This window comes from Mustela nivalis, assembly GCF_964662115.1.
Source record: "Mustela nivalis genome assembly, chromosome: 7".
Classification (NCBI taxonomy): Eukaryota; Metazoa; Chordata; class Mammalia; order Carnivora; family Mustelidae; genus Mustela; species Mustela nivalis.
The window spans coordinates 109488011-109513888 of NC_139026.1; the positions used below are offsets into that span (position 1 = coordinate 109488011).

General features: G+C 41.9%; 1 protein-coding gene across 1 annotated transcript in view; it reads right to left on the reverse strand.

The window, feature by feature from the left end:
* CACNA2D4 (calcium voltage-gated channel auxiliary subunit alpha2delta 4) overlaps positions 1-25516 on the reverse strand; it is a gene marked incomplete at its 5' end in the record, with an annotated part of 112810 nt that extends 87294 nt beyond the window's left edge. Inside the window, 6 exons of the mRNA XM_082739018.1 lie at positions 10951-11082; positions 11428-11590; positions 12952-13011; positions 20057-20173; positions 21993-22074; positions 25341-25516. Of these exons, the coding sequence (XP_082595144.1) occupies positions 10951-11082; positions 11428-11590; positions 12952-13011; positions 20057-20173; positions 21993-22074; positions 25341-25516 (730 nt within the window). The remainder of the gene's footprint in view (positions 1-10950; positions 11083-11427; positions 11591-12951; positions 13012-20056; positions 20174-21992; positions 22075-25340) is intronic.
* Between the last annotated feature and the right edge of the window lie 362 nt (positions 25517-25878).

Here is a 25878-nt window from a genome sequence, read left to right on the forward strand (position 1 = left end):
GCATGGCAGGAATCAACTGGGTTTGGAGACTCCAAACGGGGCTGTGCACCAGAGACAGAAATGCTTGGTCACCGACTGGGTGAGCTGAAGGTGTGGCTGGAGATCAGGGAGACAGGCAAGATTGACTGCTTTTCTCTGAGGGCTCACTGAAGAGCGGAACCCCTGAAACTCTCAATTCCTCTGGGGCTGGAGATTAGGAGGTCGCCATTTTCATTCTCGTGCTCTAAAGCTGTATGGAAAGCATTCAGGAAAGGAAAGCTCCCGAGAGTGAACCCAAGCAGATTACTTAGCCTGGACCCTGACAAGGGTGTTGTAATTTCGCCTCGGGCAAAGACATTTGAGAATCACTGCAACAGGCCCCTCCCTCAGAAGATCAGCAAGAATGTCCAGCCAAGACCAAGTTCACTGATCAATGAGAACCATGGAGCTGCAGAGCCAGAGGCTTGTAGCACATAGACTTCATGGCTTTTTCCCCATGACTCTTTAGTCTTCCAGTTAAATTTTTTAAATTTTCATTAATTATGGGGTGCCTGGGTGGCTCAGTTGTTAAGTGGCTGACTTCAGCTTGGATCATGATCCTGAGGTCCTGGGATTGAGCCCCTCGTTGGGCCCCCTGCTCAGTGGGGAGCCTGCTTCTCCCTCTCCTACTCCCCCCTGCTTGTGTTCCCTCTCTCTCTCTGTGTCAAATAAATACATAAAATCTTTAAAAGTAAAATAAATTTTCATTATTTTTTTCTATTTTTTCTTAATTTTTCTTCTCTCCTATTTTAACCAAATCTTATCTTTTTGAGTCCAACGCCTTAACCACTCAGCCATCACAGCCCCACAAATCTTATCTTTTCAATACCTTTTTAAAAATCTTTTTTTAATTTTCATTTTTATAGCCATATTCTATTCCTTCTTTGTATTTAACCTTATTTTTTTATATACATATAAGTTTTTCTTTCTTCAAAATTTTGGGATACAGTTTCTTCTAACAAACCAAAATATACCCTAAATCTAGTGAATGGTTTTGTTCTAGTCTCCAGCTTGGTCACATTCTCTACTTAAAAAAAAAAAAAAAAAAAAAAATTCTTTCTTTTTTCAACCAAATTCTTACCAATTCCTTTTAAAAAAATCTTTTTAAATTTTCATCTTCACAGTCATATTCCATCCCTTCATTGTATTTATCCTTATTTTTGTATATATTTTGTGTATATATATATATATATGTTTTTCTTTCTTTAAAAATCTGGGAGGCAGATTCTTCTAACAGATGAAAATACAACCAAAATCAAGTGTGTAGCTCTGTTCTATTCACCAGCCTAATCATATGTTGTTTCCCACCCCCCCCACACCCCTGTTTTGGGTCTCTTCTGATTTGTTTAGTGGATATTTTTTCTGAGGTTATGGTTACCCTTTCAGCATTTTTTTCTCTCATTCACCTATTCTTCTCTGGACAAGATGACAAGGTGGAAAAACTCACCTCAAAGAAAAAAAACAAGAGGCAGTACTGATAGAATTAGACATCAGAACTAGTGTTCAGAATCACTATTATAAAGATGCTAGCTGGGCTTGAAAAAAGCATAGAAGATACCAGAGAATCCCTTTCTGGAGAATTAAATGAACTAAAATCTAACCAAGTTGAACTTTAAAAAAAAAACAAAACAAAACTATTAATGCGGTGCAATAAGAAATGGAGGCTCTTACTGCTAGGATAAATGAGGCCAGAAGAGAGAATAAGTAATATAAAAGACCAAATGACAGAGAATAAAGAAGCTGAGAAAAAGAGAGATAAACAACTACTGGGCCATGAGGGGAGAATTTGAGAGGTAAGTGATACTATAAACCGAAACTATATTAGAATAATTGGGATCCCAGAAGAAAAAGAAAGAAAGGGGAAGAAGGTATATTGCAGCAAATTATAGCAGAGAACTTCCCTAATTTGGGGAAGAAAACAGGCATCAAAATCTAGGAAGGCAAAGAGAACTTCCCTCAAAATCAACAAACATAGGTCCACACCCCATCATCTAATAGTAAAACTTACAAATCTCAGAGATAAACAGAAAATTCTGAAAGCAGCTCAGGACAAGAGGTCTGTAACCTACAATGGTAGAAATATTAGATTGGCAGCAGATCAATCCACAGAGACCTGGAGGGCCAGAAAAGACTGGCCTTATATATTCAGAGCACTAAATGAGAAAAAATATGCAGCCAAGAATACTATATCCAGCTTGGCCCTCATTGAAAATAGAAGGAGAGATAAAAAGCTTCCAGGACAAACAAAAAATTAAGTATTTGCAAACACCAAACCAGCCCTACAGGGAATATTGAAAGGGGTCCTCTAAGCAAAGAGAGAGCCTAAAAGTAACATAGACCAGAAAGGAACAGAGACAATATACAGTAACAGTCACCTTACAGGCAATACAATGGCACTAAACTCTTATTTTTAAATAGTTACCCTGAATGTAAATGGGCTAAATGCCCCAATCAAAAGACACAGGGTATCAGAGTGGATAAAAAATCAAAACCCATCGATATGCTGTCTACAAGAAACTCATTTTAGAACCAAAAACACCTCCAGATTTAAAGTGAGGGGGTGGAAAAGAATTTACCATGCTAATGGACATCAAAAGAAAGCTGGGATGACAATCCTTATATCAGACAACTAGATTTTAAGCCAAAGACTATAATAAGAGATGAGGAAGGACACTATATCATACTTAAAGGGTCTGTCCAATAAGAAGATCTAACAATTTTAAATATCTATGCCCCTAACATGGGAGCACCAACTATATAAACCAATTAATTAAAAAAAATCAAAGAAAAACATTGACAATAATACAATAATAGAGGGGACTTTAACAGCCCCTCACTGAAATGGACAGATTGTCTAAGCATAAGATCAACAAGGAAATAAAGGTTTTAAATGACACACTGGACCAGATGGACATCACAGATATATTCAGAACATTCCATCCCAAAGCAAAAGAATACAAATTCTTCTCTAATGCAATGGAGCATTCTCCAGAATAGATCACATTCTGGGTCACAAATCAGGTCTCAACTGGCACCAAAAGATTGATATCATTCCCTGAATATTTTCAGACCATAATACTTTGAAACTAGAATTCAACCACGAGAGGAAAGTTGGAAAGAACTCAAATATATAGAGACTAAAGACCATCTTTGGGTCAATCAGGAAATTAAAGAAAAACTTTAAAAAATCATGGAAACAAATGAAAATGAAAGCACAACTGTTCAAAATCTTTGGGATGCACCAAAGGCAGTCCTGAGAGGAAAGTATATAGCACAACATGCCTTTCTCAAGAAATAAGACAGGTCTCAAATACACAACCTAACCCTACACCAAAAGGAGATGGAGAAAGAACAGCAAATAAAGCCTAAATCCAGCAGAAGATGAGAAATAATAAAGATCAGAGCAGAAATCAATGAAATAGAAACCCAAAGAACAGTAGAACAAATCAACAAAACTAGGAGCTTGTTCTTTGAAAGAATTAATAAGATTGATACTCCTCTGGCCAGACTTACCAAAAGGAAAAGAGAAAGGACAAAATTAATACAATCATGAATGAAAGAGGAGAGATTACAACCAACACCAAAGAAATATAATTGTAAGAACATATTATGAGCAATTATACATGAGCAAATTTGACAGTCTGGAAGAAATGGATTCCTGGAGATGTATAATCTACCAAAATTGATCCAGGAAGAAATAGAAAACCTGAAACAGACCCATAACCAGTAAAGAGATTGAAGCAGTCATCAAAAATCTCCCAAAAAACAAGAGCCCAGGGCCAGAAAGCTTCCAAAACATTTAAAGAAGAATTAGTACCTATTCTTCTGAAACTGTTCCAAAAAACAGAAATGGAAGGAAAACTTATAAACTCATTTTATGAGGCCAGCATTACCTTGATCCCCAAACCAGACAAAGACCCCATCAAAAAGGAGGATTACAGACCAATATCCCTGATGAACATGGATGCAAAAATTCCACCAATAGAATCCAACAGTACATTAAAAGGATTATTCACCATGACCAAGTGGGATTTATTCCTGGGCTACAAGTTTGGTTCAACATCTGCAAATCAATCGATGTGATATAACCCATTAATAAAAGAAAGAACAAGAACCATATGATACTCTCAATAGATGCTGAAAAAGCATTTGACAAAGTACAGCATCCTTTCTTGATCAAAACTCTTCACAGGGTAGGGATAGAGGGTACATACCTCAATATCATAAGAGCCATCTATGAAAAACCCATAGCTAATATAATTCTCAATGGGGAAAAACTGAGAGCTTTTCTCCTAAGGTAAGCAACATGGCAGGACTGTCCATTATCACCACTGCTATTCAACATAGTACTAGAAGTTCTAGCCTCAGTAATCAGACAACAAAAAGAAATAAAAGGCATCTGAATTGGCAAAGAAGAATTCAAACTCTTACTCTTTGCTGATGATATGATACTTTATGTGGAAAACCCAAAAGACTCTACTCCAAAACTGCTAGAACTCATACAGGAATTCAGAAAATTGTCAGGATATAAAATCAATGCACAGAAATTGGTTGTATTTCTATACACCAACAACACCAACAAGACAGAAGAAAGAGAAATTAAAGAGTCAATCCCATTTACAATTGCACCCCAAACCGTAAGATATCTGGGAATAAATCTACCCAAAGAGACAAGGAATCTATACTTACTCATGAAAGAAATTGAAGAAGATACAAAGACATGGAAAAACGTTCCATGCCCTTGGATTGGAAGAACAAATATTGTGAAAATGTCTATGCTACCTAGAGCAATGTAAACATTTAAAGCAATCTCTATCAAAATACCATCAACTTTTTCAAAGAAATGAAACAAATAATCCTAAAATTTATATGGAATTAGAAAAGACAACAAATAGACAGAGGAAGGTTGAAAAAGAAAACCAAAGTTGGCAGCATCACAATTTCATACTTCAAGCTCTATTACAAAGCTGTAATCATCAAGACAGTATAGTACTGGCAGAAAAACAGACATGTAGACCAATGGAACAGAATAGAGAGCCCAGAAATGGACCCTCAACTCTATTGTCAACTAATCTTCTTCAGAGCAGGAGAGAATGTCCAATGGAAAAAAGACAGTCTCTTCAACAAATGGTGTTGGGAGCATAAAATAGCCATATGCAGAAGAATGAAACTGGACCATTTCCTTACACCACACACAAAAGTAGACTCAAAATGGTTGAAAGACCTCAATGTGAGACAGGAATCCATCAAAATCCTTGAAGACAGCACAGGCAGCAACCTTTTTGACCTTAGCCGCAGCAACTTTTTCCTAGAAACATCACCAAAGGCAAAGGAAGCAAGGCCAAAAATGAACTATTGGGACTTCATCAAGATCAAAAGCTTTTGCACAGCAAAGGAAACAGTGAACAAAACCAAAAGACAACCAACATAATGGGAGAAAATATTCGCAAATGACATATCAGTTAAAGGGCTAGTATCCAAAATCTATAAAGAACTTATCAAACTCAACACCAAAGAACAAAAAGTCCAAACAAGAAATGGGCAAAGGACCTGAACAGACATTTCTGCAAAGAAACATCTGAATGGCCAACAGACACATGAAAAAGTGTTCCACATTACTCGGCATCAGGGAAATACAAATCAAAACCACAGTGAGTTATGACCTCACATCAGTCAGAATGGCTAAAATTAATCAGTCAGGAAACGACAGGTATTGGTGAGGATGTGGAGAAAGGGGAACCCTCCTACAATACTTTTTTGTCTAGGTCTCCTTAGGCAAGGCAACAAAAGCAAAAATTAAACTAAAAAAAAAATTGCAGTAAAGGAATCTGTCAACAAAGTAAAAGGCAACCTACTGAATGGAAGAAAATATTTGCAAATGATACATACAAGAAGTAGTTGATATTAAAAATATATTTTAAAAAGTCATACAACTCACAACAAAAAAGCAAACAACTTGATTAAAAATGGACAGAGGGGGCACCTGGGTGGCTCAGTGGGTTGGACCTCTGCCTTCAGCTCAGCTCATGGTCTCAGGGACCTGGGATCGAGCCCCATGTCAGGTTCTCTGCTCAGTGGGGAGCCTGCTTCCCCATCCCTCTCTCTCTGCCTGCCTCTCTGCCTACTTGTGATCTCTGTCTGTCAAATAAATAAATAAAATCTTTAAAAAAATGTGCATAGAATCCGAATAGACCTTTTTCTAAAGAAGATGTGGAGATGGTCATCCAAAACATGAAACGATGCTCAGTGTCACTCATCATCAGGGAAATGCAAATCAAGCCATGGTGAGATACCACCTCACACCTGTCAGAATGGCTATTATCAAAAAGACAAGAAATAACAAGTGCTGCCAAGAATGAGGAAAAAAGGAGCCCTTGTGCAGTCTTGATGGAAACGTAAATTGTGCAGGCCTTACCAAAAACAGTATGGAGGATACTGAAAAAATTAAATAAAACTGCCACACAATCCAGCAATTCCACTTCTGGATATTTGTTTCAGGAAAATAAAGTCACTCATCTGAAAAGATAAATGCAGCCCTATGTTTCCTGCAGTACTAACATACTAGCAAAACATGGAAACGACATAAGTGTTCATTGAAAAATGAATGGAAAAAGAAGATGTGAGATGTCTGTATCTATATCTGTATCTATATCTATATCTATACACACACAGTGGAATGTTGCTCAGCCATAAAAAACAACAACAACAACAACAATGAAATCTTGCCATTTACCATAACATGGATGGAGCTAGAAAGTATTAGGCTAAGTGAATAAGTCAGACAAAAACAAAACCATATGTGTGGAATCTAATAAGTAAATGAGCAGACAAAACAAAACAGAAACAGATTCAAAGATTCGGAGAACAAACTGGTGGTTGACAGAGGTGAGGGGTTGGGAAATGGGCAAAGGAGGTGAAGAGGATTAAGAGATAAACACTTCGTTATAACATAAATAAGTCACAGGGATGTAATGTACAACATAGGGTATATAGTCAATAATACTGTAATAATTGTTCAGTCACAGAGGTTAATGAGCTCTTGAGGTGAACATTTTGTAATGTATAAAAAAATTGAAGCACTATGTTATATTCCCAAAACTAATATAATAGGTATATCAATTATCATTCCAATTTAAAATTTAGGGTAATAAATTTTATGTTATATGTATTTTACGATAATTAAAAAAATTTAGAAACCATTCCTAATGAGAAACAGCAAAAGTGGAGCTTCTAGGTCTAGAGTCTCATTAAAAACGTTTACTTTAGGGGCGCCTGGGTGGCTCAGTGGGTTAAAGCCTCTGCCTTCGACTCAGGTCATGATCCTAGGGTCCTGGGATCGAGCCCCACATTGGGCTCTCTGCTCAGCAGGGAGCCTGCCTCCCCCCGCCCCCACATCTGCCTCTCTGCCTACTTATGATCTCTATCAAATAAATAAATAAAAATCTTTTAAAAAACACAAAAATTTTTACTTTAGTAACAAAGAAAGGCTAAAAGTTAAAGCTAAGTGTACAATTTAATAAGTTGGAAAGAAGAACAGCAGATAGATCCAAGGAAAGGGAGAAGAGGAGCTAAGGGGGCGCCTGGGTGGCTCAGTGGGTTAAGCCTCTGCCTTTGGCTCAGGTCATGGTCTCAGGGTGCTGGGATCGAGTCCCGCATCGGGCTCTCTGCTCAGCAGGGATTTCTCCTCCCCACTCTCTCCACCTGCTTCCCCCTCTCCGCCTGCTTCTCTGCCTACTTATGATCTCTCTCTCTCTCTCACTCTCTCTGTCAAATAAATAAATTAATTAATTAATCTTTAAAAAAAAAAAAAAAGAAGAAGAGCTAAGGTCAGAACTGAAACAGGTGACATGGAGAACAAAGAAGCCATAGAGAGTAGTCCATGAAGACAAAAGATGATTCCTGAGACAGACTAACAAAACAGAGAACCCAGTGGTGCAATGATTAAAAAAAAAAAAAATGAGTAATACTATGAATAAGAACAGGAAATAATTATAGATACAGCAGAGAGTAAAAAGATAATAGAATAATAGCTTCCTGAAAATAGTTTTGAAAACTCAGACAAGATAGATGGAATCTTAGAAAAGGTATTTTACCAAATTAAGAAGGAATAGAAAGCTTTATTAGGCCCATAAGCATAAATTCCTTGAAGTGGTAATTTAAAATCTTCCCATAAAGAAAACATCAGGCTTATATTTTTTAAAAAAGGATTTTATTTATTTATTTGACAGAACGAGACACAGTGACAGAGGACACAAGCAGGGGAGTAAGGGAGGGGGAAGCAGGCTTCCCACTGAGCAGGGAGCCCAAGTGGAATTTGATCCCAGAACCCTAGGATCATGACCTGAGCCAAAGGCAGACACTTAACTAACTGAACCACCCAAACACCCCAAGCCTATATGGTTTTATAGATGAATCCTTACAAGCTTTCAAGGAAAACATCACTCTAACTTATTTAAAGACTTCCAAAAACCAGAAAAAGGGAATATTTCCCAGTTTATTCTATGAAGCTAGTATAATTTTGAAAAACAGACAAAGACAGTACTAGAAAAAGAAATTACAAGACCATTTTACTCAAAAAGTCCTGAACAAGATGTTAGTAAACTAGGGGCACCTGGGTGGCTCAGTGGGTTAAGCCTCTGCCTTCAGCTCAGATAATGAACTCAGGGTCCTGGAATCGAGCCTCGCATCAGGGGGTTCTCTGCTCAACAGGGAGCCTCCTCCTCTCTCTGTGCCTGCCTCTCTGCCTACTTGTGATCTCTGTCTGTCAAATAAATAAATAAAATCTTAAAAAAAAATACTAGCAAACTAAATCCAATAACGCATAAAAGACTAACTTGTATGATCAAGTTAGGTTTTCAGAAAACCGTAAAGACAGATTAACATTAGGAAAGGGAACAGACAGAAGACATAATAGCCATTTCACAGAAGAAGAAAAGCATACAACAAATGACATAGGAAGAAAGAGATGCTCAACTTCTAAGCGATGGAAGAAACACAGTGTCAGACCACAGTGAAATACCATTTTGTACTAAAGTGTTATTAACAAAAATGGTTAACATTTCACAATACCCCGTGTTTGAGAAAATGTGCATCAACAGAACCTTTTATTCATGGCTGGTCAGATTATAACTGGTGCAAGCATTTAAAAACAATTTTGTACTCTCTTGTCATGGCCGAACAGTCCTGTACCTTAGGACCTAACAATTCCATCCCTAGGTACATGCTCAAGAGCAGCTCTTATAATGTGTCTGGGGACACATGCATAAGATATGTTCATAGCAGCCCTGTTCTTAAAAGTAAACAAAACAAAACAAAAAAACAAAAAAAACAAAACAAAAATAAGAAATAAAAAACAAACAAAAAACCAGAAGAAAAAAAAAACTGCAAACAACCCAGACAGGATCAGGAGGATGAATGAACTGATCTATTGGCCCTCAAGAATATGATACAGGAACAAAAATGATGAAGTACAGATATATGTGACAACCCAGATGAATGTTGCTAGTATAATACTGAATAAAAAAGTACGCTCTGAAAGTCTATACATAAAACCAGTTTAGTAAATTTCAAAAATGAGCTAAACAAAACAATGCATTTTTGAGGAGATGTGTGTGTGTGTGTGTGTGTGTGTGTGTAAATATGAGATAAGACTAAATAACTAAGCAGACGGCCAAAAAATTCAAATGGATGTTAAGTTCAAAGTGCAGGATAGCTGTTACCTGGTCATTGGGAGGGTGGGATTGCGGGAAAGTTGGGGGGCCAAGGGCAGATCAGAGGAGGAGCATATTAAGTAGAGAGAGGTTTGGTAACATTCTAGTTTTTGCATCCATCATGTATATACAAGCATCTCTTTTAAACAAATTAAAAATAAGATAAATAGAAATAGGCCTTCCTGGACTCATAGGCACAGTATACCATGGTCAAGGATTTATGGTCAACCCAATACAGTCCACCTGAGGGCTGACATGTATCTATAAATGTGGATGTGGATGTGAGAAATTGCCCCCTTCTTTGCAGACTATAACTGGACAGTGTTATTTGCACACAAGTTGATGTCTCTGGAAGCCCTGGTGTGGCAGAAATACTTGTGGAAATTCTACCCTGAAGAAGGGCCCATGGACATGTGAGTTGACTTCAAGCACTTGAAGGGCTGTTACATGGAAGGGGGAAGAGCTTGCTCATCAAGGCTCAGGAGAGCAGAAAAGAACCAGCGACTGGTTGTGGATTCAGGCAGAGAGAGAAGGGCAGGCTAACAAAAGGAACCCTGTTGGCTCTAAGATCCCCATGTAGTCCTGCAGAGGAACTGGCTTTTCCAGCCTGGGAACACTAAAAATCCTTTAGGACTTTTCTGTTTTCCTGTCTCAGAAATGCAGGGCAGCTTCAAGACTTTCCAGTGTGCTAAAAATATAAAAATGGGTTGGAGTAAAATGCAAATGTTGTGGTAGATATTTCTGTTTCTTATTTTTATTGATGAACAAGGGAACTTTCTCCATGTGGTCCATTTAGTTAGCCATTAATCACACAGTAACCTGTGAAAATTTTTACATTGCCATTGAGCACTTCAAGCGAATATGCTCCATGTCTCCAATTAGGATGTAAACTTCTTAGGATCAAGACTTGCTTTATCTTATTTTTGAATTTTCCACAGTGCTTTTTATGGGACAAGGATTTAATGTGGGCATTTTGGGTCTGGTTACCATGGTGATTGATGGTGTCATTGATTCATTGATTGATTCATTTATTTAATAACTATTTATCATAAATGTGCTTATCATGTTATAAAGGGTGTCAAAGTGTGGTTTAGAGATGCTTTTGGATGGGGTGGGAGTTCATTCACTGGGGGCCTGAGTGCCAAGGTCTGTCTCCAATGCTCTATTGCCTTATTCCAAGAAAAGCCGAAAAGGCCACAGAAATGCCTTCTCATGGCCCTACCTGGATAGATTCTGAAGAATCCAGTGGAGCTGCCAAAATATTGCCAGGTCAGTGTTGGGTCTCTCCGGAAGTTCTCCACAAAAACAGAGTTCAAGGCTTCAGACATGTAGACTCCATTTAAAATGTCTGGGTCTAAAGGATGAGATTATAGAAGGAGCTGCAGGGAAACTAAGTCACAAGCAACAGTGATTGGTTCTTCATCCACTGAACACACACACACACAGGCTACAGTGATGCTGTTCATAGCTGCCTGCTACCTCACACTCAGAAAGCCACACTCACACCCTCCAATCCAGCAACACTGAGCTTTCTCCCAGTCCAGACTGGTGCAGAATCCCTTCTTCTTGTTCTCCTCAGTGTAAGAGGTTGGAGACTCAGTTTATACCCTTCATGGCTTCTCGGGAAAATGGAGGCATAGCGTTAAAACTCACAGTATAAGCTGTTCAGGGAGAGTGTCAGGTGGGGGTGGGGAGTTACCTTTGTTGTACACGTTGGTGGGCAGCTGCACATTGCTGATGGAGGTGTTCACCATCAGGTTGCTGAAGTGCGTATTGGACTCGAGGATAAACTCAGCCCCCAGTTCCACGTAATCGCCGTTCTCGTCCCTCTCGTTGATCAGGACAGAGTTGTAATAGTCAAACTAGGAGCAGACAAGTGTGAGCAGGACAGACAGTGTGGACACAAGAGAGAGAGAAAAACAAATGGCACAGGTCAGAGGACTCAGACATGGGAGACAGGGTCAGACAGACTGACAGCGTCTATACCAACGACAGCCGTGAACAACTCAGACAATGATCTGCATCACACATACAGACAATACATATCCAGATACTGGAGTGCATGGTTGATTCACTTGGTTTTTGTTGTAAATGGTCTAGATTATTGCTTCAGAGCAATGATCTGAGCGTGATCTGAGCCAGAGACAAGCAACCAGAGATCTAAGGTGAGGTAAAGAGACAGAAGCAGCATCATGGGCACCACAATTTTTTTTTCCTGTGTGGGGAGCTCCTAGAGACTTGGAACAGTGGGTTCTAGGAGGGGAAGGCTTCTCTCTTTAAGAAACAGCCTGTGGCCCCAGTGCCCCTCTGAGGAGTCATCAGTGTGATCTCTGGCTCTAACATGCAGTGTTGAGGGGGGTCCACTTGGATGACCACACTTAGAGCCATAATCAGAGCCTCTTCCCCACTCCCCGCACACCACCTGGTTCAGATCTTGAACAGCCCTCTCAGGACACTCTACGTCCCACCCCATGCCACAACACCGCTGACGGCAAGGGACACAGATCCCACTGTGTCCCTCCCTCGCTCAAACCCTTCAACATGTGCCATTCTGAGCTTAAGTGAGGCCAAATTCCTATCTGTCCACAGTCACTTTCCACTTCACCATCCCCTGGATACACAGAGCTGACTATTCACAATTTCCACAATCTTGTGTTTTCCAATTTCGGTGTCTTTTCTTTTCCTTCAGCTTCTCCATGCCTGTTCTGCTCAAATCCCCCGCAGCCTGAGGCTGGCCTGAAAGCCACCCTGCCTGCTGAAGCACCCCTTCCCTTCTGTATTCTTGTAACTCTGTTTACCAACTCTCATGGGCTGGTTACATGCCATATGCTAGAGTAATTTGGTCTATGAGCTTCTTTTTTTTTTTTTTTTTTTGGTCTATGAGCTTCTTGACTTTTTAATCTTTGCAGAGGCTAACCCACTGTGGTTGGGCAATACGTGTTGTTTATGGAACGGGTGGACTGCTGCTCTGTGCCCTGCCCCCCCAGGTCTTGATAGCTATCTCTCCTACCCGATCCATAAATCTCTTCTTAAAGACCACAGAACATTTCAGAATTAAACTACTACTGTAGGTTCATACAAATCCTATGCACATCAAAAGACAGCGTGGGACCTCCCTTCCCCCGCCCCTCCATATCTTGTACTCAGGTGACCCTGGCCTTGGTTGTGGTTCAGCCATTAGTCATACTCTCCCAGCAGCAGCTCTGGGAGCAGGCAGACTCACCACCAGAGACTCATTGAATTCATGGTTCAGGTCAGCCTCCTCAGCAGCCTCTACTAGATTCTGCAGGATAGGAACACAAAAGGGAGAATGAATGGACAAAACAAGTCCAGAAGGTTTTCAGTAATTTCTCCTGCTAAGAATTTACCCAAGGGAACTGAAAAGAGGTACTCAAACACTAACTTGTGCATAATTGTTTATAGCAGCTCTACTCACAATGGCCAAAACCTAATGCATATTACTCAATGAAAGCAGCCAGTCTGAAAAGGCTACGTCCTGCTCCAACTACATGACATTCTGGAAAAAGCAAAACTACAGAAAAAGGAAAAAGATCAGTAGTAGCCAGAGGTTTTTGGGGAGGGAGGGACGAATAGGCAGAAAACAGAGGACTTTTTAGGGCAGTGAAACTACTCTGCATGATCTATAATGTTGGATGCATGTGTCAAAACCCATAGAATGTACCACACCAAGAGTGAGCCCTCATGTAAACCTGGACTTTGGTTGATAATCATGTGATAATATAGGTTCATCAATTGTAACAAATGTATCACTCTGGTGGGAATTGCTGATAGCTGGGGAGACTGTGTATTTGTGGTGGCAGGGGTATATGGAAACTTTACTTTCTTCCAAAACAAAGTCTAGGGGTGTTTGGTGGCTCAGTCAGTTAAGTGTCTGCCTTTGGCCCAGATCATGATCCCAGAGTCCTGGGATCGAGCCTCATATCAGTCTCTCTGCTCCAAGGGGAGTCTACTTCTCCATCTGGCAATCCACCCCCCATGCTTGCACACATGCTCTCTCTCTTCTCTGAAATAAATAAAATCTTTAAAAAAATAAAATTAAAGTCTATTAAAATGTGTGTGTATGTACATATATTCACATATGTATCTATTCTACACACATACATACAAATATACATAGTCAGTAGTCAAAAGACAGAAACAATCCAAATATTCATCAATTGATGAACATCCCCAAAAATGGGGGATACTCATAAATAAAAAATTTTTCAACCATAAAAATAAATGGAGTTCTGGTACATGTTAAGACATGATGAACCTTAAAAACATGAAGTGAAAGACTCCAGATATAAAAAGGTTATATATTGTATAACTCCACCTTTGTGAAATATCCAGAATGGAAAATCTATGGACAGAAAGCAGATTAGTGGTTACAAGAAATCAGAGGGGTAAGGAAATTGGAGTGACTGCTTAATGGGTTCAGGGTTTCTGTTTGGGAGTGATGAAAAGTTCTGGAACTAGATAGTGAAGATAGTTGCATGGAGTGTATCTAATGCCACTGAACTGTACACTTTAAAAATGGTTAAAATTGTAACTTAAATATTTATTTTATTTTATTTTATTTTATCTTATTTTTAGAGAGAGAGCATATGAGAGTATGAGCAAGGGAGGAGGAAAAAAGAGAGAGGGAGAGAGATCTCAACCAGGCTCCATGGCCAGCACAGAGCCCAAAGCCAGGCTTTATCTCATCACCCTGAGATCATCATCTCAGCCTAAACCAAGAGTTGGATGCTTAACTGACGGAGCCATCCAGGTTACCCACTGGTAACTTTTGTTAAATGTGTATTTACCACAACTTAAAAAAAAAAAAAAAAAAGAAAGAAAAGAAAAAGGAAAGGATGCCAGCATTATAGAGCATCATGGGAAGTAAGGAAATTAAAGGAGACACAGATAATAGGAAGATCTTTTTTCATGGATTGGAAGAATTCATATTCTTTTAAAAATTAATATTGTTAAAATGACAGCACTACCCACTGGTCACAGCAACTTCTTTCATGACACGTCTCCAATGGTAAGGGAAACAAAAACAAAAATGAACTTTTGGGATTTCATCAAAATAAAAACTTCTGCACAGCAAATGAAACAGTCAACAAAACTAACAGGTAACCCTTAGACAGGGAAAAGATATTTGCAAGTGACATTATAGATAAGGGGTTGTTATTCAAGATCTATAAAGAACTTCTCAAACTCAACACCCAAAAAAGAAATAATCAAGTCAAAACATGGGCAGAAGACATGAACAGACACTTCTCCAAAGAAGACATATAAATGCTAACAGACACATGAAAAAATATTTAACATCATTTCCCATCAGGGAAATTCAAATAAAAATCACATTGAGATATGATCTTACACCAGTTAGGATGGCAAAACTTAACAAGGCAGGAAATAACAAATGTTGGTGAGATTGTGGAGAAAGGGGAACCCTCTTACACTGTTGATAGAAATGCAAGTTAGTACAACCACTTCAGAAAACAGGAGGGAGTTTCCTCAAAAAGTTAAAAATAGACTCACCCTGCAATGCAGCAATTGCATTACTGGGTATTTACCCCAAAAATACAGATGTAGTGAAAAGAAGGGGCACATACACCCCAATGTTCATAACAGTAAAGTCCACAATAGCCAAACTATGGAAGGAGCTGAGATACCCTTCAACAGATGAATGGATAAAGAAGACATGGTCCATATATACAATAGAATATTACTCAGTCAACAGAAAAGATAAATACCCAACATTTGCATCGACATGGCTGGAACCGGAAGGCATTATGCAAAGTGAAGTAAGTCAAGCAGAGAAAGACAATTAGCATATGGTTTCACTCATATATGGAATATAAGGAATAACTCAGAGGACATTAGGGGAAGGAAGATAAAACTGAAGGAGAGGGAATCAGAGGGGGAGATAAACCATGAGAGACTATGTACTCTGGGAATCAAACTGAGGGTTTCAGAGGGGTAGGGGTGGGGGATGGGGTAGCGGGTGATGGGTATTAAGGAGGGTATGTGTTGTGATGAGCACTGGGTGTTACATGCAAATAATGAAACATGGAACATTACATCAAAAACTAATGATGTATTGACTGACTGACATAACAAAATAAATAGAAGAGGAATAATAATACCAAAAAAAAAAAAAAGTCCAACTACACAAAGTGATCTATAAACTCAATACAATCCCTATCAAAATTCCAAGGTCATTCTTTACAGAAATAGAAAAACTATTGTAAAATTTATATGGAACCACAGATGGCCTTGAGTAGCCAGAACAATCTTGGACAAGAAGAACAAAGCTAATTTCACATCACACTTTCCTGATTTCAAAATATATTACAAAGCTACAATAATCAAAGCAGTTGGTATTGGCACAAAAACAGTCATATAGACAAATAAAATAGAATGGAGCCCCGAAAGAAATCCATACATTTTACAATTAACTGATCTTTAAGGTGCTAAGTGCACACAATGGCAAAAAAAAAAAAAAAAAAAAAAGTCTCTTAAATAAATGGTATGAGGAAAACTAAATATTTACATGTAGAAGAATTAAATTGGGCCTTTATTACCACCAGATATGAAAATCAACTCAAAATAAACAATGAATCTTGGAACACTGAAAAAATAAAATAAAATTAAAAAACAATAAATAAAATATAAAAAAAGAAAAGACAATCAACTAAAAATAAATGAAAGACCTAAATGTAAGACCTGAAATTATAAAATTACTAGAAGAAAGCATAAAGAAAAAGCTTCTTGACACTGGTCAAGAAGTTTTGTTCTCCACAGAGAACAAAAGCAAAAATAGAAATGAGATTGCATCACCCATTTCTGTATTGCTTTCGTTGTCTGCATCAAACCAGAAATCTTCTGCACACCAAAGGAAACTATCAACAGAGTGAACCTACAGTTGGGAAAATTGGAGACCTACATACAGAAGAATAAAGTTGGACCTCTTTCTTACACTGTCCAGGAAAATAAACTCAAAATGGATCAAAGACCTAAATGTGAGACCTGATACTACAAAATTCCTAGAAGAAAACACAAGGAGTAATTTCTCTGACACTGACCATAGAAACATTTTTCTAGATTTGTCTTTTCTGGCAAGGTAAACAAAAGTGAAATTAAACTTTTGGGACTATAGCAAAACGAAAGGCTTTTGCACACGAAAGAAACCAACCAAACAAAAGGCAACCTACTGAATGAGAGAAGGTATCTGCAAATGATATATCTGATAAGCAGTTAATATCCAAAATATACAAAGAATTCATACAATGCAACAAGGGAAAAACCCCCAGAATAATCCAATTAAAATGGGCAGAAGAACTGAATAGACATTTTTCTTTTCTTTTCTTTTTAAAAAAGATTTTATTTATTTGACAGAGAGACACACAGCAAGAAAGGGAACATAAGCAGGGGGAGTGGGAAAGGGAGAATCAGGTTTCCTGCTGAGCAGGGAGCTTGATGCAGGGCCCGATCCCTGGACCCAGGCATCATGACCTGAGCTGAAGGCAGACTCTTAATGACTGAACAACCCAGGCACCCCTGACTAGACATTTTTCTAAAGAAGACATCCAGATGGTCAACAGACACATTAAAAGATGCTCAACATGACTTATTATCAGGGAAGTGCAGACTAAAACCTCAATGAGATATCTCTTTACACCTCTGAGAATGGCTAAACTCAAAAACACAAGAAATAACAAGTGTTGGTGAAGATATGAAGAAAAAAGAACCCTCGTGCACTGCTGGTGGGAATGCAAACTGGTACAACCACCATGGAAAATAATATGGAGATTCTCAAAAAATTAAAAATAGAAGTACTGGATTATCCAGTAATTCCACTACTGGTGTTTACACAAAGAAAATAAAAACACTAATTCAAAAAGATATATGCCTCCCTATGTTTATTGTAACATTACTTACAATAGCCAAGATATAGAAACAACTCATTTGCTCATTGATAGATGAATGGAAAAAGATGTGGTGCATATATATTCTATTACATAGTAATATTAATAGTATTAATAGTAATATTCTATTTATTACTTTATTATATTCTTTTTATATTATTATATTTATTATATTCTTTTTTATATTATTATATTTTATTTTATATATATGTTATATATACATGTTGTTGCAAATGGCAAGATTTCATTTTTTATTATGATTGAGTAATATTCTATTTATAAAATAGATTCTATTTATGCAATCCTATTTATAAAAATAGAATATTATTCTATTTATAAAATAGAATATTACTATTCTATTTATTTATAAATTTAATTATAAATTTATTAGTGTATAAATATATTTAATTATAAGTCTATATAATTTAATTATAGAGATTATATATAGATTTATATAGAATTATATAGATTTAAAATATAATTAAATTATATAATTATATAGCTATATAATTTAATTATGTATCTATATAACTTATAAAATCTATTTAATTATAAATTCTATTTATAAAATAGAATATTAATCATAATAAAAAATGAAATATTACCATTTGCAATAACATGTATGGACTTAGGGGTTGTAATTCCAAGTGAAATAAGTCAGAGAAAGACACATACCATATAAGTCCAGTCATATGTGGAATTTCGGAAACAAAACAAAGGAAAAAGAGACCAACCAAAAAACAGACTCTTAAATATAGAGAACAATCTGGTGGTCACCAGAGGGAAGGTGTGTAGGGGATGGACAACTATTATTAGAAAGATGTAAGATAACAAGTGAGGCTGTGGAGAAAAAGGAACCCTTGCATTGTCAATGGGAATGTAAATTGGTACCCCACATGGAAAAGAGTATGAAGGTTCCCCCAAAACTTAAAACAGAACTACCCTATAATCCAGCAGTCCCACTTCTGGTTATATAGCCAAAGGGAATGAAATCAGAATCTTGAAAAGATATCTATGCTCTCATTTTCACTGAAGCATTATTCACAGGGCAAAGATAATTTTAGTGCTGCTTTGCAGGAAATTTCCCGATGGATGCCATGTAGAAGGGCCTGTGACTGAGGCCCCCATGGAACTCCCAGGCAGGAGTGGGGCCTGGTACTTGGAGACTGGCCAAGCAAACACTCTTTTCTTTTGGTTGGTTTCCTCAGTGGGAGCCATGGGAAAGACAGTGGAACTGGAGCCCCAGAGAGCCCAGAGCCCTTGTCTCTGGGAGTGCAGCAGAATTACTTTTGTTCTAGCATAAGGACCAGTACCCAAAGGGGTGCCCAATGTCTGTGCCCAGAGAGGGGTTTCAAACAGCACCGTAGACAGAAGGAGGCAGACTGCCCGTGTCGGTTGTTTGTGAGACCAGTGTCCTCCCACCATAGTCCAGGGTGGGCTCTCCAGTCCCCAAGTTATCATCTCTGATGCTACAATCCCGCTCTCCTAAGCTGTGGAAAAGAGGCTGCAAATTGTAACTTGCGGGAAAGAAGGCCCCAGAGACTCTGATGCTGATGCTTCCCAGAAAGCGGGTTCTGATGGGGAGGTGGGGAGCCAGGCAGGCCCACTGTGCAGACTGCAGTCTTCTCTCTCCCCAACCCCTGACCTTGCCTCCCCTGCATGATCTACCATCCTAGCTCTGTCATTTTCCTGGTTCCCCCAAGGGAGTCCTTTTTGGGATAAGACTGGTCTTGGATGGTCAGATTTCTGGCTGGGTGGAGCAGGAACCATGTCTCTCCACTTAGACAGGTCCCCAAAGATATTGGGGCAGGTCCTTCCTGCTCAGTGGATGTGCAATGTGGGAATCACCTGAACACGAGGCCCAGCACTGTAAGTACCTCTGGGATCTGGGTGGCCCTCAGAGAATGTGGGTGCCATGAAGGGTGGGCTGATATGCAGAAGAGGAGAGCATGGAGAGAGGAGAAAAGGGAAAGGAGATGAAGGAGCTTGCTTTTTGAGCTCTCCATCCAGCTGTATTCCCTTCCACCCATTGGCCACCCATCCATCCACCCATTCATTCATCAGTTAGTGACCCCTAAAACTTTACTCTATACCTGCTCTGTGCCTGTCTCTGAATATGAGGTTGTGATGCAGAACCCCTCTTGACACTGTAAGTTGATCCTATTGTATTGGACAAAGTTCCCTCAGGCAGAGTTCAAATTCCAGCCCCCACCTCTCTTCTCTTGATTCCCAACATTTTCTCCTTTACAAGGGATCTTTTGGCTCGTGAGACTACAAAGCAGACACTCATAAGGTAGGAAGAAGATGGTGTGGGAAAGAGGATAAAGGGAGCACAACATTGAGGGTCATTTTGGTGTCATGGGGGTTGGGCCAGAACCCCTCCACAAATCATAGAACCGAGAGTACCTTGACAGCCTCCACTTTCCTGCGGAGCATGGCCTCCATATCCTCTGAGAACTTCCTCACCAGCTCTAAGCCGTCCACCTCTGAGATACTCAGACTGGGTTCCACATCCTTGTATTTCTGTGTGGGCGAAGTGGGAGAGATGCGCACCTGTAGCCTTGTACATGATTACGTGCAGCCTCCATCCTCTCAACTAAGCATTCACACTTGTGGAGTCTTGTTGACTCAAGGAGAGGTAAGGACAGGCTCTCGCCTTCTGGTATAATTGCCCCCACTACCATTAATAGTTGCCTCTTATCAAAGTTCTCTCTGTTCTAGGAACTTTGGACATTAAATCTATGGTTAATAACCTTAAAAGGGAGTAGACTGAGGCTCAGAGAGGTCAACAAACTTAACCAAGGTCACACAGCCCTTGAATGGAGGACCTGGGATGGTCCAGGTCTCCCAGATTTCCATCTTTATGGAGTCATGATGCCTCCCTGGTGCTGCTCACAGGGATTATGAGCAGCTCATTTTTCCCTGATGCCCCAGGTATCAGTGTGCCCCTGCTCCCAACAGTGTGAACTATAATTCTACTGCCTGGGCAGAGCTCAGCAGGAGTTACAAGGGTTCATGCTGCCGGAGTTGCTGGAGAATCTAGGAGAGTTAAGAGAGCTGGATTCAAGTCTACTCTTTGGGCTCGCAGGCGATAATCTCTCACCTAGTGTGTGTGTCACTAAAGTCTAATGACCCCATTTGGCAACCTTGTGACCATGTGACCTCACGTGAGTTACTCCGTCTCCTCATCTACAAGATGCGACATTGGACGGCTTTAGAGCACGCTCTAGAATGCTTTTACCCCAAATGGCCACGTCATTATTGCTGCATCTGCCTCACCTGGGGTTGGAGGGCACAAATGAGAAAATCAAATGACCTGGTGCTTCGCTGGGTGGAAACAACACGTGAGCGGAAGTGGGTCTGAGCTGTCATTGCTACAGCGGCCTGCAGGGGGCGTGGGAGAGGTAGGTGCCCGCCCTGGCTCCGCCCACTCCCTTCAGCCCCGCCCAGTGGCCCGAGGAAGGGCTGCAGTGTGGCCGCGCTCTGGCATAAAAACCTGAGATTTGCTCTTAACAACATTTAGGAAATGGCAAAGATCGTACTCACTTTATGAAGCTGTGGTGAGAATTAAATCTTGAGTATAAAGCTCTTAGCAAATGGTAATAATAGAGAATGGCAGACTATTATTAAAACCGGTCTGGGAGTTATAAATATCAGAGAGAATGGGGTTGTTTATAATCCAGTAAGAGGAGAGACTCGGTTTCAATCTGCAATAAAGTAATTAATAAATAAAGGCAAGGAGAAGCTGGTGCATCGTCCTGTTACTCAAGGCCCTCTTCCTGCAGGGGAGCCAGGCGTGGGCTAGACCTCAGCTATGGCCCCATGTGGGTGTCCTCCAGCACCCCTGCATGGCTAGAGGTCCCGAGAATTGGAGGTCAGGGAAGCTCTCCCCGCAGAGGGCCGCAGGCCCACTCATCTACTTCTCCAGCCCAAGCAGCCCCTGCAGGCACTCACCCTTGTCTCCCTCCTCCCTGTGCCAGTTCACAGGTGTAAAGGCAGGATCCCACTCTGTCTACACCTGCTCCCTCTCCCTTTTATTCTTTACAGAACTGTCCAGGTAAATCTCTGGCCCATCCAATTCTATCCTGGCATCAGCGTCTGGAGGATCTGAACTGACCCTCTGCTCTTGGCCACTGACTTGCTCTGTGACTTGGGCAAATCATTCCTTCCCTGGGCCTCAGTTTCCCCATCTGAGAATGAGGAGAATGGATTAGATGTTCTCCAAGACCCCTTAAAGCATGGATGTTCAGGGATTAGAGGACTCTGCTTCTCCACCAGGAGGAAGTCCCTGGCTGACTGCCCTCTGACCACCCTTTGAGCTCCCCGGGAGGGGGTTACTGACCTTTTGCAGCAAGAGAGAGCCTGAGTACTTGGTCACGGTGTTATACAGGTCCTGCCCGAAGGTGTCTGCCCACAGCTTCACTCTGCCAGGTGACGGGAGTGCGTGTGTATTCACATATGCACACACAGACACACGTGCGACACACACACACATGCACATAGAAAACAACAGTGTGCACACACAGACACCCACTGACACACACTCAGAGACACACATAATACATAGAGTTTCATATATATATACCTGGGTGGGCATACATACTGACCAGAAACACACACAAAGAGCTACCCTTCCTCCTGGTTGGGGCAGGAAACCAAGAGGACCCTTTGGGGGCTCCACAGCTGCCCTGAGGGGGCAGGGAGGACCAGCTGGGAAGCACATTCTGACCCTAAGCCCCCAAGAGTTCTTCTCTGTGAGTGGAGAAGGGGAAGAGGCTGTGGATGGGTCCAGGCCTGGACGGGGACGACCCTGAGGATGGAAATGGGAGCTGTTTGGCACCACTATAGATTCTCAGTGGGCCATGCTTTCCAGGGTTCCCTGTTCCAGGTCACTACTGGTCACCGAATCCTCTATTAAAACTGCAGAGGGGGACATGAGGCTGCAGCAGAGGAAGACGCTCCGAGCTGCTTCTGTGCAGGTGACAGCAGGCCAGGTAGGGGGGGTGTGAGGAGGCCACCCCACATCCAGGGTGCAGGCAGCCTCGTGGAGAAGCCCTGACCTCCCATCCGTCCCTGGAAACGCACCAAGGTCCTGCCCCCTGGGCAGGCTGGGGGTGTCCTGCAATGAGTACATAGGACCTCATCTGAGCGTCTCCGGATGGAGCCAAATGGGTTTGTCCACACGTTCCTATCAAGGGTGCCTTCATGCTGTCATTCAGCCAATAATTATTGAGGTCCTACTATGTGCCGCCCCATCATACACAGTGCTGGGACCTCATCATAGTCCTCACCTTTGTAACACCCTCAGTGAAGAGGGATACCCCTCCACATACAGATAGTGTGATGCATGCATGAAGGTGAAGGGGTACCAACAAAGCTTGGAGAGGAGTAGTGGTGGTGCCAAAAGTCTTCTTGGGACAAACGGGATCTAAGGTCAGTGTTAGAAGTTCAGGAGAGTTTACCCTGCCAAAGAGATTCGGAAGAGATTTCTACATAAACAGTAGAGAAGAGCTTGAGGAGTCAAAAATGACTCTAGGTTTCCAGCCTGGGTGGTCAAGTTGATGTTGTTGGATTAAATTCAGAATATCAGGAAGATCGGGGTGGAGGACAAGTTGGGGAGGGTGGAAGGTGATGAATGTTCTGCCTCCTGGTCCCTACTGCTGATCAGATGCGAGGCTGGCTCTGCTCTGGTGGCCTATCATGCCGGACTCGGGTATGGACTGAGCAAATGGCCCCCTGCAATCTAGAATGTTCTGGGATATGTAGAATGTGGAATTCCTCCCTGTTGCAGGGATGCTGTGTGCCATAGGTCAGGTTGTGCACTGCACAACTCCAGAAGGCACTGATTGTATTATATCTTGAAAGACACACACTTGAATTTAAAACGTCATATGATCTTCAGGAAGAGCTGTCCATAGCCAATGCGTATGTCAGTCTAAGAGTCAGGGGCAGGGCTGAGAGAGTCATTAGCATATGGGTGAGTTGAGATTCTGAAGGCAGAGGGACTCATTCAAGGAGAGTGTGTAGCATGAGAAGACCTGTGAGTGGTGACAAACCCTGGGGTATACTGACAATCTCAGGGGCAGGCAGACGGAAAGGATTGCTTGAGGAGGACAGAAGTTTCATTCAGTTGCCCAAGGAGATCCAGGAGAGCTCATTGTTATGGACGTTGAGGTATCGAGAGTCAAGGAGAAGGAAGTTCAGTGAGAGGAGGCCAGGGATGTCTAGTGGTTTGGGCAGGGAGGAAATCTTTAGGGATATTGGTGGCAACAGATTTGGAAGGGCAGTAGGAGACTGGCAAGGGGTGAGGCTGAGGGTCAAGTGGGAAGGAAGAGCATGATTTGAGGGAGATGTGGTGCCATTGGGGTGCACAAGACTGAGAAGGGGATTCAGCAGGGGAAATAGGGCTGGTGCCAAGGGCCTGGGAGAGGTCTGGCTCCAAGGGAGAGGGCAGGTACAGACACAGGTACCTTTAAAGGCAAGTAATCTTGGCCAGCTCTCGAGGTTGCTATGTACACGGTCCAGTCTATGGTTCTCCACAACCAAGACCTGGATTCCAGCTACCTTACTCAACACTTAGCCCATTCCCAGAGTTTTTCCTTCTACTATCAGTTGCTGTGTGTTCTGGAGATGGGAAATTACTCTCAACCTCTTCCTCAGCAACAGATCCTCATATAGCCCAGCAGTGGGGAAAGCGCAGGTCAAGTGGACTTGAGTTTAAATTCAGGCACTTCCATTTACTGCCCACATGAACGTGGGGAGGTCCCCTAACCTCTCTGAGCTCGTGTCCTCAACTGCACAGCACTGTGCCAGGCTCAGAAACAGTAGAGGCTCTACTACCCAACGTCAACAGTGCCGTTGCTATGCACCCCTGACAAAGGCGTGCTTTGTTCAGCCTCCCGGTCCCCACTCCTGTTCAGATGCGAGGCTGGCGGCTGGCTCTGGTGGCTATTATGCTGGACTCGGGTATGGACTCAGCAAGTGGTCCCCTGCCATCTAGAATGCTCTGGTCCCCACGTATCTCGGCCATTTCTTTAATAGGACCGCCAGAGCAAGGAAGAGTAAAACACACTCCCAGCAGCTAAGCTTTATACTAAAGTGTAACTGACTGATAACAGAGTCTTTCCTGGAGCTGGTCTGACTGACAGGATGCAGAAGGAGGCCTGGAAGGAGGCAGGAAGGGAAGGTGAAGACGACAGAAGTCCAGTCTTGCTCAGTGCCTGGCTGCATGATCTGTTTTGTCGGTTTAGAACCGCTTTACTCTCTCAGAGTGTTGAAACACAAATTTCCTCACAAATCCTTAGGGAGCTGCGATGATCGCTTTGAGCCAGCAAAGCCCCCATTCCCAGTGGACTCATCGCAGTGATTATCCACGAAGGGTCATCCCTCTGGCCTGCAGGTGCTCCAGCCACTGTCCTGTTTCCCATCCGGAGGCGTGAGGGCCCTCGTGATCACTTCTGCCTGAAACCGGCAGGTGTCCCTGGAGTGGCAGGTGCCGCTCCAGAATGGGAATCAGGTGGGAAGAGAGGAGGGGAAGAGATGGTGGGCAGTGCAAGCCCCCAGGGGAGTGTCCCAAGGGAGGCCAGAGGTCCGGGCTAGGAGGGTGGGCAGAGGATTGACTCTCCAGGAGGAAGGAAGGGAGGACAAGGCCAGAGGATTCTATGGGGTGGGGGCGGAACTTGATGCTTACGTTTCCAGAGGAATCTTGGCCTGCCCGTGTGTGGGGGGCAGGGAGGTGCTGGAGAGCAGCAGGCTCAGCATGATCATGGTCTTCCGTAGAGAGGCTGGCGCCACTGGCCATGGGCAGCAGGGCCTCCGATGGTGGGGGGCGTTGGTGTCTGGGTGGAACCTGGGCAGTCCTGGCATGGTGTCCCTGCAGAGCTCGGGGTGAAAGGAGGGAGAGAGGAGAGCGGCCTCCAACTGCCAGCTCTGTCCACCTGTCACCCAGATACTTGGGACGTCCCCAGGCCTTCTGCCTTCCGAGTCCCGGCAAGCCTGAGGTCACCCCGCTTTCAGTCTGGTCTTGCTACAGTGTTTTGGCAGGGGCAAGGACTTCTTTCTGCCCTGCAGAGAATGGTGCACAGAGGAGCTGCCTGGCCTGACCAGCAGGCTCCAGGAGGGGCTGATGGTCTGGGGAGGGGGGGTGGTTATGACAAAATGAGCCCGTTAATCCACAGGCCTCTCCTCTAATCCCCTGCCTGACAGCAGGGAGGAGGAGGTGGCCTAAG